This window comes from Ilyonectria robusta (assembly GCF_021365365.1).
Source record: "Ilyonectria robusta strain PMI_751 chromosome Unknown BGZ61scaffold_2, whole genome shotgun sequence".
NCBI lineage: Eukaryota > Fungi > Ascomycota > Sordariomycetes > Hypocreales > Nectriaceae > Ilyonectria > Ilyonectria robusta.
The window spans coordinates 3,462,799-3,475,137 of record NW_025764436.1 but is presented as its reverse complement, the minus strand read 5'-3'; the positions used below and the strand labels follow the sequence as shown (position 1 = coordinate 3,475,137).

At 51.0% G+C, this 12,339-nt stretch overlaps 7 protein-coding genes across 7 annotated transcripts; 4 read left to right on the top strand and 3 right to left on the bottom strand.

The window, feature by feature from the left end:
* Positions 1 to 124: 124 nt before the first annotated feature.
* Positions 125 to 812, bottom strand: BGZ61DRAFT_339421 (uncharacterized protein; the record flags this gene model as incomplete). The annotated part of the gene is made up of 3 exons (XM_046239228.1): positions 125 to 448; positions 524 to 651; positions 725 to 812. 3 exons carry the CDS (start codon positions 810 to 812, stop codon positions 125 to 127), a joined length of 540 nt encoding a protein of 179 aa, XP_046111347.1.
* Positions 813 to 1,741: 929 nt separating this feature from the next.
* Positions 1,742 to 3,117, top strand: BGZ61DRAFT_584247 (chaperonin 10-like protein; the record flags this gene model as incomplete). Its single annotated transcript, XM_046256354.1, has 2 exons — positions 1,742 to 2,118; positions 2,214 to 3,117. 2 exons carry the CDS (start codon positions 1,742 to 1,744, stop codon positions 2,854 to 2,856), a joined length of 1,020 nt encoding a protein of 339 aa, XP_046111346.1. The 3' UTR covers positions 2,857 to 3,117.
* A 647-nt stretch (positions 3,118 to 3,764) lies between these two features.
* On the top strand, positions 3,765 to 4,649 carry BGZ61DRAFT_527491 (uncharacterized protein; the record flags this gene model as incomplete). Its single annotated transcript, XM_046253111.1, has 2 exons — positions 3,765 to 4,285; positions 4,331 to 4,649. 2 exons carry the CDS (start codon positions 3,765 to 3,767, stop codon positions 4,647 to 4,649), a joined length of 840 nt encoding a protein of 279 aa, XP_046111345.1.
* Positions 4,650 to 5,056: 407 nt separating this feature from the next.
* On the bottom strand, positions 5,057 to 6,730 carry BGZ61DRAFT_490181 (cytochrome P450; the record flags this gene model as incomplete). Its single annotated transcript, XM_046250304.1, has 5 exons — positions 5,057 to 5,820; positions 5,863 to 6,030; positions 6,083 to 6,268; positions 6,315 to 6,600; positions 6,650 to 6,730. 5 exons carry the CDS (start codon positions 6,728 to 6,730, stop codon positions 5,057 to 5,059), a joined length of 1,485 nt encoding a protein of 494 aa, XP_046111344.1.
* Positions 6,731 to 7,023: 293 nt separating this feature from the next.
* Positions 7,024 to 8,518, top strand: BGZ61DRAFT_472870 (uncharacterized protein; the record flags this gene model as incomplete). Its single annotated transcript, XM_046248387.1, has 5 exons — positions 7,024 to 7,063; positions 7,112 to 7,149; positions 7,196 to 7,790; positions 7,841 to 8,125; positions 8,178 to 8,518. 5 exons carry the CDS (start codon positions 7,024 to 7,026, stop codon positions 8,516 to 8,518), a joined length of 1,299 nt encoding a protein of 432 aa, XP_046111343.1.
* Positions 8,519 to 9,025: 507 nt separating this feature from the next.
* BGZ61DRAFT_339375 (uncharacterized protein) lies at positions 9,026 to 10,435 on the bottom strand (the record flags this gene model as incomplete). The annotated part of the gene is made up of 1 exon (XM_046239221.1): positions 9,026 to 10,435. One exon carries the CDS (start codon positions 10,433 to 10,435, stop codon positions 9,026 to 9,028), a length of 1,410 nt encoding a protein of 469 aa, XP_046111342.1.
* Positions 10,436 to 10,979: 544 nt separating this feature from the next.
* Positions 10,980 to 12,312, top strand: BGZ61DRAFT_554496 (uncharacterized protein; the record flags this gene model as incomplete). The annotated part of the gene is made up of 4 exons (XM_046255584.1): positions 10,980 to 11,482; positions 11,533 to 11,625; positions 11,703 to 11,755; positions 11,810 to 12,312. 4 exons carry the CDS (start codon positions 10,980 to 10,982, stop codon positions 12,310 to 12,312), a joined length of 1,152 nt encoding a protein of 383 aa, XP_046111341.1.
* Between the last annotated feature and the right edge of the window lie 27 nt (positions 12,313 to 12,339).

Below are 12,339 nucleotides of genomic sequence, written 5' to 3'. Positions count from 1 at the left end.
ACTTTCTCACTGTCGCATCTGTTATGAAGAGCAAACAAATAATGCAATTTCCGATGCCACTGCGCTCAATTTTATACAAGTGACTCGGTAAACTCACCATGCGATTCTTATCTAAATTCTAACCCTAGGTGGTCTCCTTCTCCTTGCCCTTTGCCTCCGACGCAGCTTCCATTCGCTTGACGTCTTCGTCGCTGATCGGAATGGTTGCAAAACGCAGCAGACCAGCCCTGTTAGCTTCAGGGGTAAGCTCTGCACCACTCCCAACCAATTGCTCCAGGTACTCAAAATAGCGGATGAAGAATCCGGGAGTCGCCGTGTTGATGAACACGGCTTCTGCGTCGAAAGGGTTGCTGAACTTGTGGGGAAGCCGGATTGGAACGGTCAGCATTTCGCCGGCCTTGCAGTCTATGTCTGGACGTCCTGGAGAGTGGAAGCGAACAGTTCCTTTCTACAATGTGCGACATTGACTGTTAGATCATGGGATTACGAGAAGAGAGGATGAATTTTCAAGACCTACCGTCACGTAGAATCCCTCGTCGTGCATTTCATGGAAGTGGAATACCGGTCCACTAGTGTTAGGCGGCAACAGGCTTTCGATAACAGCCAGCCGGTACTGCGTGTTTGATCCATCCTCGATCGGCCGCCACAAATCTGCAAGGGGGGGTCAGATGAGCAGCCGTGAGACGACCCAGTGATATCAAAGGAACAAGGAATCATGGCTTACACTGGCCAATACGGCGCCATGGCACCTCGCTCGGCTTGAAGTGGTGGATGTTGAGCGTCTGAGCGTATGCCTCAGTAGCAGGATCCATTGTTCTTGGTCTTGGATTCTTTCTTTCTCACGCCGCTGTCTCGCCCGCTGACTCTCACTACTTAATGTCGGTGGGGTTCTACTTGTCGTGTCTTGGCAGCTGAAAAATGAGGGCCAATCGGGTTCCAACTATCACTTGGTGATATCTGTGTCACTGTGGGCGGGTCGCTGGCGTGGAGTTGAGTGGCCGGACTTAGCTGAAGTTAACGATTGCCCGTTCTGGACGAACATCCACATCTCGAACGTAAGTTAGCAGCCTCGACCGGAACTGAGTTGGTATAAGACAACTCTTATCCCCGCTAATTCCGCCCGGCCATGGCTTGAACTAGACGGAAAGCGTGCCGATGACTCGTAGAGACATGTCCGGCCGGCTTCCGGCAATCTATCACATTGGCTCCCGGGAACTATGTATGCAGCAGCCCGCTGGTATGGTCTGGAAACACAAATACGGCAACCCGCTGCGTTGGGTTGCATGGACTAGAGGTCGGGTTCCGTCCATAGAAAGCTCTCGACCAAGTACATGATGCGGTCTAGATCCCCAGGATTCCAATGGCCTGATGAAATGTGCTTTTTCGCGAGTCGCGAGCTGAGCCACGCCGGCCACGGCATGAGGCATGTCTTATCGTTTCAGGGAAAGGCTAAGTCCGCTCGCGAGAGGCGACAGCAACGATTCACTGCCGATGCCGTACGCTCTTTCTTCCTTGCGACCGGTGTAAGGCGGTGTGACTCCTTCCAAGGGAGCTGTTACGCGTCACAGGAAACTAGAGAAATACCAAGGTAGTCCATTCTTGCCGTGAAAGCTCTTCTAGTCCATTTCCTCAACACAGACTTCCGATCTCTCGACGAATTCTCCTCGAACAATCTCCCCTTCGATCGCAATCATCTCAATTGTCATTTCGCCCGTTCTCCTGCTTCTCGACGCAATCCACGATGGCCAATACGATGCTGCAATACCAGGCAACGCAAAAGGGCGGTCCCTTTGCGCTTGCAACGGTGCCCAAGCCCACACCCGAGCCTACCGATGTATGCATTCGTATCAAAGCCGTGGCACTCAACCCCCTGGACTGGAAGATGATGTCCCGCGGGGAGATGGTACAGAACTGGCCTGCAACCTTCGGTCTCGACGCCTCCGGTGTAGTCGAGGAAGTGGGCGATCTCGTCACAGCCTTCCAGCCAGGTGACGAAGTCTTCGCCCTTTGTGGTATTGGTGGCAAGACGGCCGGCTTCCAAGAGGTCGTCACGGTGCCCCAGCACTTTGTTGCCAAGAAACCCCAGGCATGTGCCTTTGAGGATGTTGCAGCACTCCCGTAAGTGATATCTATCTAAGCTTACCCCCTCTGGCATCTACACCCTTGCCTCGAATCCCTTGTCTCGACTGGACTAACACGACATGCGTTATCAGTATCTGCTACCTGACTGCTGCGTCTGCCATTCTCTTTGGCCTCCACGTTCCGATCCCTCACATCTCGCCGACTGCACCGGGTGAGCCCGCACCCACCCCACGCAGCCTGCTTGTTCTCGGCGGGGCCTCTGCCGTCGGAGGCGCAGCCATCCAGATGCTACGATCTGCCCTGCCCGAAGCCACGATCTTGGTAACTGCCTCGCTCAAGCATGAAAAAAGACTCAAGTGGCTTGGTGCCTCGAAAGTTGTTGATCGAAATTCCTCCTCGATCGTATCTGATGTCACTTCAACAGTGCCTGGAGGTGTTGACGCCATTTTGGACTGCGTTACGGCCGCTGCAACACATCCCGAAGTCTTCGGGGCACTTCGTCGCGATGGACCTCGGATGTACTCGCAGGTATTCACGGGTCAGTCAGTCATGGTCCCTGATGGAGTCCAATCAGCTGTCGTCTTTGGGAGACAGGTCTTTGAGGCTCCTGGAGGCCTGAGTGCCATGGCGGCCCTTGGAAAACTTATCGATGAGAAGAAATACAAGTTCCCGGTACCTACCACGATCGTCGGAAAGGGCTGGGATGCGATCGAGACAGGATTGCAGCAGTTTGAGATGGGTGTCAGCGGGCAGAAGCTCATTGTTGTGATCTAGCTCTCCAATCCGGCTGTTTACTCCAGTCCCCAGGGGACTGGGCAGGGCACGACCGGTTACACAGCTTTCGCTGACAGCATTCAGTCGACTCGTCGTATTGCAGTTTTATGCAACTGGTAGCGTGCCTCAATATTCATGGGAGCATTAAACACTGTCCGTGTTCGCTTAGAAGAACTACGCATGGATTATTACAGACATCATGACTCTCGCTGTCAACGATCAAAAGTAACGGGGGGGATGAACTTAAAAGTCTACTTTAGCCATTAGCCATGCCTCAAATCCGTTTTTTTGCTGAAGTTAGTTAGCAAATTAATCGAGGACTTCGCTTTATTTGAACATTGAGCTACACCTCCACTGTACGTCGAACGCATCATGTCAAAATGAGCTAGGGTAAGTCATCGCGGAATGGGCATGTCAATCCCGTCACACTTGTTGATGAAGCATTTGAACAATTGTGATTCAATTCCCCTTGTGACCAAGCCACCTAGTCCATTAATCCCACTGTTGTAGAAAAATGCACTAATGTGCCTATCCGCTGACGGGCAATGTTGCTCGGCGTCCGCCGCCGGACTGTCGACTATATCTGGAAAGGAGATATTTTGCATGCATGGACTCAGCCCCAAATTGTTCAGTCTGTACAATATTACCCTTGGAACTTGATTGCATCTTACTCCGTGACTCGGCCGCTGAGGGCGATGGCATTCGGGTCCCGCCTCCCGGAGCACTGAAGTGTGTCGAGGCCGACAGAGCAAGCAACACTCCTGAACGGGGAATGCGGTACACATTATAATAGCTTCTCAATGAAGATATAGGACTCATGGGGAAACCAAATAAGGACTGTCGATCCGATCCTGATCAGCACTTCTATCTTTGTATCTTGTTAGTCGTGAACCCGAAACACCGTCACCATGCTTGTCGTTCTCCCCCGATTCCACCTCATCGAAATTGAGGATTATCCTTGGTGCCCAGAATGGCTTCGTGAATACGCGCATCGCTCACTTGCCGCGGTCTGGCGCACGGTAGGCCTCAACCGCACCACTTCCACCGCTGCACAGGTTTGCGACGTCATCACGGCCAATCTGCCTGATCACCCGAGTGAGTATCACTTCGTCGACGCCTGCGCTGGAGCTGGGGGGCCTACTCCCATCTTCGAGGAGATTCTCAATGGGCGGATGCTCGACGAGGGCAAGCCGCCCATTGACTTCTTGCTGACGGATCTGTATCCTGATCTTGAAGCGTGGAAGGCCATTGTGGCTAAGAGCGACCACATCTCCTACGTAGAGAAGCCTGTGGATGCGACCAAAGCATCGAGATATGCCGCTAGGGATAAGAAAGAGTTGCGAATCTTCAACATGTGCTTCCATCACTTTGATGACGACGGTGCCCGCAAGGTGATCCGAAGCTGCATTGAAGAATCCGACTCATTCATGTAAGAGGTCCATCCCATCACTAGTTCTCCAACTTACACTCTCAGGATTTTCGAAGTGACCCACCGAACTCCATCATCCTTGATCAACACCACGTTCATCATTCTGTCCCCATTCATCACCACATTGACATGGTGGTGGTGGTCTCCCATGCACCTGATTTTCACCTACATCATCCCTGTGGTTCCTCTCTTCTTCTTCATCAACGGTTATGTGTCGTGCTTGCGTGCACGCACTCCAGGGGAGATGTTCAAGCTCATGGAGAAGGAGGGCATCGACACGACAGGGTGGAAGTTTACCGACGGCGAGACTACAGTCCTGCCTCCATTTGGCAAGATTTACCATTTCATTGGTACCAAGGAGTGAGCCAGGAATGGGAAGGGTAGAGCGTTTTGGGGAGTTGAGGGGCGTAGGCGTATAGTTGCGGCATGTTGACGGGGTTGTCGCGTCAGGTGGTGAGGCATGTTGAAGGTTGGAAGCACAGAGATTTAGAATGAAAATAAAATCAACCGTTGCGCTATTTTTTAGTCCTAACTTGCATCTTGAGAACCATTTTGGAAAGCTCGATCATGAGGCTTTCTGAAAGTAATGAGACCGGAATCATGATGCTATGTTCCGCTACACAATTGGAAGCGCATGGTAATTTCGTCAATCAACAGAAAGCGAGCCATTTCAGAACGAATCAAGTACGAAATTTATTGATAGGAATAAAAATTCTCGTCATCTGCAAGCATGCGCGTCTTTTGGTCAAGTAAGGTCACTCCACCCTCTCATCACACTGATCTGGGTGAGAGCCTGCACATCAGCGACGGCTTCACCCAAAATCCATAGATCCTCTGCCCTTTCATCCAATCCTCAGATTCCCCCTCCAGCTCAAGATCAAAACGCCACAGCAACCTAGCCAGAATAAGTCGCATTTCTGCTTTAGCCAGATTCTTGCCCAGGCAGCTTCTAGGGCCCACCGAGAAAGGCTGGAAGGTGGCTTTGACATCAGATTGCGTCTTGTTGGGGCCTTGTTTATCCTCGAGCCATCGCTCAGGAAGAAAATCTTTAGCACGGCAGAAATTCTTCTCGGAGTGATATGTTGCGAGGTGATTCACTCCCACGGTCGTTCCTCCAGGAACAAACAGCCCATCTATCGTGGCTCCCCAGGGCGGGACAACTCTTGGGAGAGTCACCGCCACGGGTGGATAGAGTCGCATAGCCTCGTTAAGGACCGCATCTAGAAGCGGTATTCTGTCTCCTGCGAGGGCAGTAGATTTTATGTCATCTTCAATGGCGAATTCTGCTCGAATGTTATCGCGCAGCTGCTGGTAAACCTGCGGATGGGTCAAAAGTAGGAATGTTGTCGCTGTCAGGGCTGTCGCTGTGCCATCCGATCCGGCAATTGCAATACTGAAGGCGTTGACAACCATTTCATCCGATGAGAGGCTTTTGTGTTTGTCACTGGTGTCGGTCTCATCGGCCGCAAGGACATAATGCCAAAAGTCTTTGCGATCACTGGTTGGGCCCCGGGCGATTCGCGCGTCAACCATTTCTCGCGCGCGGTGAGCATTTGCGAGACGCGAAGTAGTTGAACCGTTCAAAAACCAATTTCTCAATGCGCTAATACCGTAGTATGTGGCCATTTGACTCATGATCAGTTCTCTTGACACGGCTTTAATGGACGCCACAAAAGGATGGGCCTTCCCGGTGTCGACACAGGAGAAATCCTCTCCGAACGCCAGAGACCCAATAAGGTCAAATGCTGGTCAAAAATTCAGTAGGTAAACAAAATCGCCAAAAGATCTAGAACTTACTCGTTAAATGATACCAGTCCGTCAAGTCCACTGGTCCTTTGGCACACTCCCCATCAAGTTGCGCAAGGAGCTTCGTACAATATTTCACGAGCACGTCTTCCTGTTCTCGAAGAGCTTTCTCGGAGAATGCATGAGAAAGCAGGCGGCGATGTCGTGAATGGGTCATCCGATCTGCCGTCATGATGTCTTCGCAGTCAGCATTAATCGTCGGTCGCAAATCATTAACACTCACTAGGAACGCCGGTCGGTGTCACAAGTGAGAAGATTGGATCTTTCTTCATCTCTATCACCCGGTTTCCATAGATCGTTTTCCATGCTGTCTTAGAATTGTACGAGATCTCGTTGGGAGCAACCCGTAGAGTTGGTCCGTACTGGCGGTGCAGCTCGACCAGCCTGTGGTTGAGTCTGCCCCGATACTGGTTCCAACACCATGGAAGTCTTGTTGCTGCCCATAGCTTCGGGCCTGGATGGTGACGTAAAGGATGCAGAAAGAGGTTGTAGCCAATTTTTGCGAGGATCTTTGAGCTGTGAGTTTCCAGTGTCCGCCCGTAAGGCTGTGCGACTTACAAAAGTGCCACCAAGGAGCCAAAGCGATATCAAGATGACTCTCCACATACTGGCGAACTCGGTCAACTTGGCAGTGTCCATGGTGGAAGATTGGATAATCCTGGGATAAATCCGAGGTTTGTTTGATTACTGCGCATTTGACTCCCAGAAGAGATGATGAATTCTGCTGAGGCCGTGTGACGTTGTTGACGGGGTGCGAAACGGACCTCGGACGTCGGCTCCCGAACGGGCACCCAGCGCTCAGCCCCGTATACTCGGCAGGGATTTGGTCCAGATGTGAACAAAAGGTTCCGATTTTCCCCAAGTCTTCCATACTTGCTCCAATCCAATGGTAAAGCGACCTTCTTCTTATCGTTACTGTCGTACCAGTCAAAATGACAACCAAGGACATGCATGTCATCATCATCGGTGCCGGTATTTGCTTCATCTGAGCCTCATTTGTATTAGTTCTAACCATTCTAGGTATCACCGGCCTGATTGTTGGGCAGGGCCTCAAGAAGGTATTGTACTCTTCCAACAAGAGATTGCAAATGCTAATTCCTGTAGTTGGGAATTCGGTACTCGATCTTTGAGAAGGAAGTCTGTCTCAATTACCGCAGCAATGAGTGGACCATGGCCATTCATTGGTCTCTCGATCATCTGGAGAAAATCCTCCCTCCAGAGGTCTTCGAGAAGATACCCTTGATCTCGTGCAATCCAGCCGTGCCAATTGAGGCTGGCGGGCTATATCCCATCATTCAGGCTGAAACAGGCAATCTATTGACTGGAGTCCCTTACGAGAAAGGTCTGCGTGTGTCTCGTAGTAAGATGCGATCGCTTTGCTCAGAGGGAGTCGAAGTCCAGTATGGAAAGAACCTTGTTGATGTTGCATTCAACGAGAGCGGGCAAGGCGTCATTGCGACCTTCGCCGACGGCACAGCTGTTTCTGGGTCTCTCATCCTTGGCGCAGATGGTCCTCGCTCCAAAGTCCGGGAGTTCGCCATAGGAAGCGCCGACGAGGCGGCCGTTAGCAAGTTTCCCATCTTCCATACCAACATGACGGTGTGCTTCCAGGATGCTGAGAAGGCCAAGTATGTGCGACGGGATTTTCCCACCAGCTACTTGGCTCTAAGCAACCAGTCATTCCATGCATTCCAATCCAGTAAGTTCAATTGGCTACATCTTAAATAAGAGCATACTAACTATCAACAGTCTCCAATATGCCTGATGGCCCAGATCATCCGGAGTCGTGGATCTTCCACATGGCCATGGCATGGCTAGGCGATGCAAACAACGAATTGAGTTATCCCGAGCGCCTCGCATTGATCAAAGAACGCGCAATTGGGATGGGTGAGCCTGCTCGATCAGCGTTCATGTGGCTGCCAGATGATACCGAAGTGCACAAGGCAGACATCAGCTTCTGGATCCCAAAGCCATGGAATAACCATGATGGGAGAATGAGTCTTATCGGTGATGCCGCTCACCCTATGCCACCGTGTAAGTTACCATTTTCTCCAATAACAATGATGAGGTGCTGACACTCCGCAAGACCGTGGTCAGGGACTGAACCACTGCATTTGCGATGCTTCCTATCTCCTCGCTGGAATCTCGGGAGTCCAGGATGGAATGATGGATCTCGCCAAAATGATCAAGGACTATGAAGCAGACATTATTCCAAGGGGTCAGGAAGAGGTCAAATGTTCTGTCGAAAACGGGTACATGCTTCACGATTGGAAAAAGGTTGAAACCAGTCCGGTTTTTACTCGAGGCTTCAAGCCGATGGAGGGCCATGATGCCAAGCCAGAGGATGGGGGAGAAGACATCAGCGAGCATGCGAAGGTTCGTCATGAGGCTGATGCCGGGGAGAACGTGGGATTGGCAGCTGCGTAAGCGGTTTTGTTTTGGACCGAACTACATAACGCGATGTGTTTTTACCTAGAAAATCATTTATTACGTCCAAATATGGGCACTAGATGGCACTCGTCTGGTTTATCGGCTGCATATGCCCTTTTAACAATTGTGATGTAGCCAAAAAATAAAATTGGACGAGTCTTGGGGTTTGAAACACATTGCGCTATGGCTCACACAGCGGCTTCTTTCGTACAGTCGAACCGGGTAGGACCGCAACCTGACTAAAAAGAGACAAAGTGTGCTTCATCATGACCATGATCAACTAGAAGAACAAAATGACTAAACAAGCGAAATACATTTTTTAGGGTTTATTTTTAGGATGAGGTACTCGCTCCACTTAGGGAAGAGTCCTAAGAAAAACAAAACAGAGTAATTGAAACCAGAAAGCCAGAATGAAGACAGGACGAAATACCAACGCGGACACATCTCAAACAAAGAAAACAAAAATACCACACATTCCCGCCTAAAGCAGCGCAAAATCATCGCTTAATCCCTCTCGTACATCCGGTCCACAAGGTTATCGGTGAAATTCCAGAGCGCTCCGGTACCATGAGAAATGAGAGCCGCGCCAGTATACCAAGTGCTTCGGCGGCCTTGCAGGTCATCGAGTTTGTTGTAGAAACCCTTGGAAATTTCGTGGGGCGTGACATGCAAGTTGAACGGATAATGGCTTGAGTAGGCCAAGAGCTCAGCAGGCTGGAATTGTTTGCTCTGTTGTCCGAGCACTGAAGCTCTAACTCGATTGAAGGTCTTGAGTATGTCGCTTTTCACCGTAGCATCTGGCGTCTTTCCTAGAGTGCCATAACGGACCAGATAAATGTCACGGACCACGGTCGGAGACATTTGATAGAGAGACGGGAGCTGAGGAAGATTGTGTAGCGTGTCTGGGCGTGTGTTCTGGTAGGCAAAGCTTTCTGCTAGCCCAGATGCTCGCACAAGTCCAACGTACCATCCTGAGGCCTTGAACTTGCTGAAGATGTCCTTTTCGGCGGTATCCAGGCTGAACGATTCCATGTTCGATGCCATTGGCGGCATCGCAATCAACAATTTCTTGGCAATGATCGTCTTGCTTCCGCTCGGAGTTCGGACATCAATCCTAACTTCAGATTTGCTGCGAGTCGCGGACAGAACCTGAGAGCTGACCAGCGCGTCTTTCCCAAGCAATTCCTGTGCTCTCTCGTAGAGTTCCTGGTTGTACCGACGAGCCGTCACAAGTGCTCCCTTGTAATCAGGATGTAAGGCAGCGAGATACTCCTGATTGAGGTATTTCAGGACGTACAAGGTCGCCTGAGACAGAAGATCGCCGAAGCCTTCGAGGTTGTAGAACACGTTGTAGGTCGTGTTTTGGAGGTTGTATTTTGCGAGAAAGTCCCTGAAGGGTAAAAGAAAGTCCTTTGGGACTGGATTTGGGAGTCGAGTCGAGTAGGAGAGGTAGGGGTACCTCTCGCTCTGCGCTTGAAACCCCGCAAGGCTGGTGGAAAAGTTGAAATCCGGGATGGCCTGGCCATTGCGAAAATCCACATAGTTTGGGATACCAAAGCTGGTTTCAGACAGAGGGATCTGGTCCAGAGAGATGTTGAAGCTTGCGAAGAAGTCACGAATCACATCGACATCTCCATAACCTTGGACGCCGTAGTCGATGGTGATGTCGCTACCAGGTACATGGTAGGTCGACGTGTGCCCTCCGAAAGACGCGAGTCTCTCGACGACAGCGACGCTCTTGCCCATTCTCTTCAGCTTGACCGCCGCGTAGGTCCCCGAAGATCCACCTCCGATGACGACGACATCCCTTCTGATGGTAGGGTAAGAGGCCCTAGCAGCCAAGTTTCTGGGTACGGCATCGACGATGCTCACACCAAGCCCAACAACGAGCGACAATGTAACGAGAGACTTCATTTTGAATGGTCGAAAATGTGCGACTTTCAGAATGCTTTGGATGACAGATTTCGTCCGGAATGGCAGAAATGAAGCGGTGACGAGGCCATTTTGATGGCTTCCCATGCAGTGATACCCCCTTTTCCCGACTTCCCTGACAAGCCACTTGGCGCCCATGCATTAGACTGGCTGCGACATTATCGTGAGGCTTGGCTCTTAGCGAAGAGGCTGAGACAATCGGCACCCGACATTTTGTTGTGGTGTTCTCGGCGGTGGAACTTGTGACCTTCGAGCGCCCCGTTGGTGGTCCCGGGCTTCGGAACCCGGAGGTGGGGCTGACTGAGCTGACACCGGCCCCACCACGCGGCGATGTGCGGGAGCCGTCTCGCGTGCCCAAATAAAGACATAAGAATACTTCTTCCGACGTGCAGGAAGCCAGCTCGGCTCGCGATGTAGGGTAACAGTGTCGTAGTAGCTGCAGATATATTGGTTTTAAATTGTTTTGGTTCGTCCCTGTGTCTTGACTTGGCTAGGGTAGGATGCTGTATACGAACAAGCAGCCAAGATGGATCCCAAAGACATTGCCGCCCTTGCCGAAGAGATTTCCAAGGAATCCGAACTGCTAGTTCAGCTGTTGAGAAACTCCCAAGCCGATGGTTTGTCCCATGATGCCCGCCACCTCGACACACAGCTCTGGAATCATCTCCCACGTGGATCTGACATTGAGCTCAGCCAGTCCAAGCTTCTTGGTCTCACCGAGAGGCTGGATCGAACTCTGAGAGGGCCGCAGGATGTTTTGCACGAGTTTGTCGCGTCCAACTGGGACAGAGGCGCCTTGTACTGCCTCCTTGAGCACAACGTTCTGGAACTGCTGCCACGCGACGGAGCTGTGCCTTTGGCAGAGCTAGCTGAAAGGACTACCATTTCAGCTGGCAAGCTACTACCAATACTGAGACTTGCAACATGCGGAGGGATCATTCAGGAACCTGTAGCGGAGGTCTTTCAACATGGTGCCATCTCCCAAGAGCTGATAACCGATCCCGGGCTGAAGGCATTCATCGGGTTTCAGTAACGTCTCCCGAGATCTCAAACTTCATTGAGCACTAATGAAAAGCAAGGTTGTATGAGACCCGTGTAGCATCCGCTCATCTTGCCGATTCGTTGAAGAAACCGAATCCGTTCTGGACGGGGCAATCTGCCTTCAAATACGCGTGAGTGAGAAAACATTGACCATGTGCAAGGCTAATTGAAGAAGATGGGGCCAATCTATGTATGACTGGCATAAGAGTCACCCTGAAAAGGGGCTTCGGTTCGGAATGGCAATGGATAGCGTCACAAAGTGTCAGTATTGCCTTGATACCCTGAAGATTCGGCCAATAACCCAGATTCCTATAGCATTGGACCCAGGTAATCAGCTCCTCAAGGACTGGTTCTCTCGCAACATCGAGGGCAGTGACAGTTCACAACGCGCCTTTAGTGACATCACTCGGTTTCCAATGCAGACTCCCCATTTCCTGGCTGAAACATATCCCTCAGTTTTGTTCGAGGTTCAAAAGTTTCCAACAGACGTCAGTCTCTTCACAGTCGAGGAAAACAGGAGTACTCGGGGCCACATCTACACTCTCAACTCAATTCTATGGAATCTCCCAGACGAGGATTGCATCGCAGTCGTGCGAGTTTTCCAAGAGCCTTTGGAGAAATCGCCAAAATCTGTCCTCCTGATTAATGAGCTCATGTCCCCTCCTCCGGGCACATTTGCACCGCATGCAGAAAGGGCGTATCGCAGGAGAGATGTGACAGTCATGGCCATGCACAATGCAAAGCTAAGGACTGAAAAGGAATGGCGACACATATTTTATATGGCCAGCCCAAACTTCAAGGTGTGTGAAAGCCCTTAGAGGGAATTAAATCTCTTTGCTGACTGA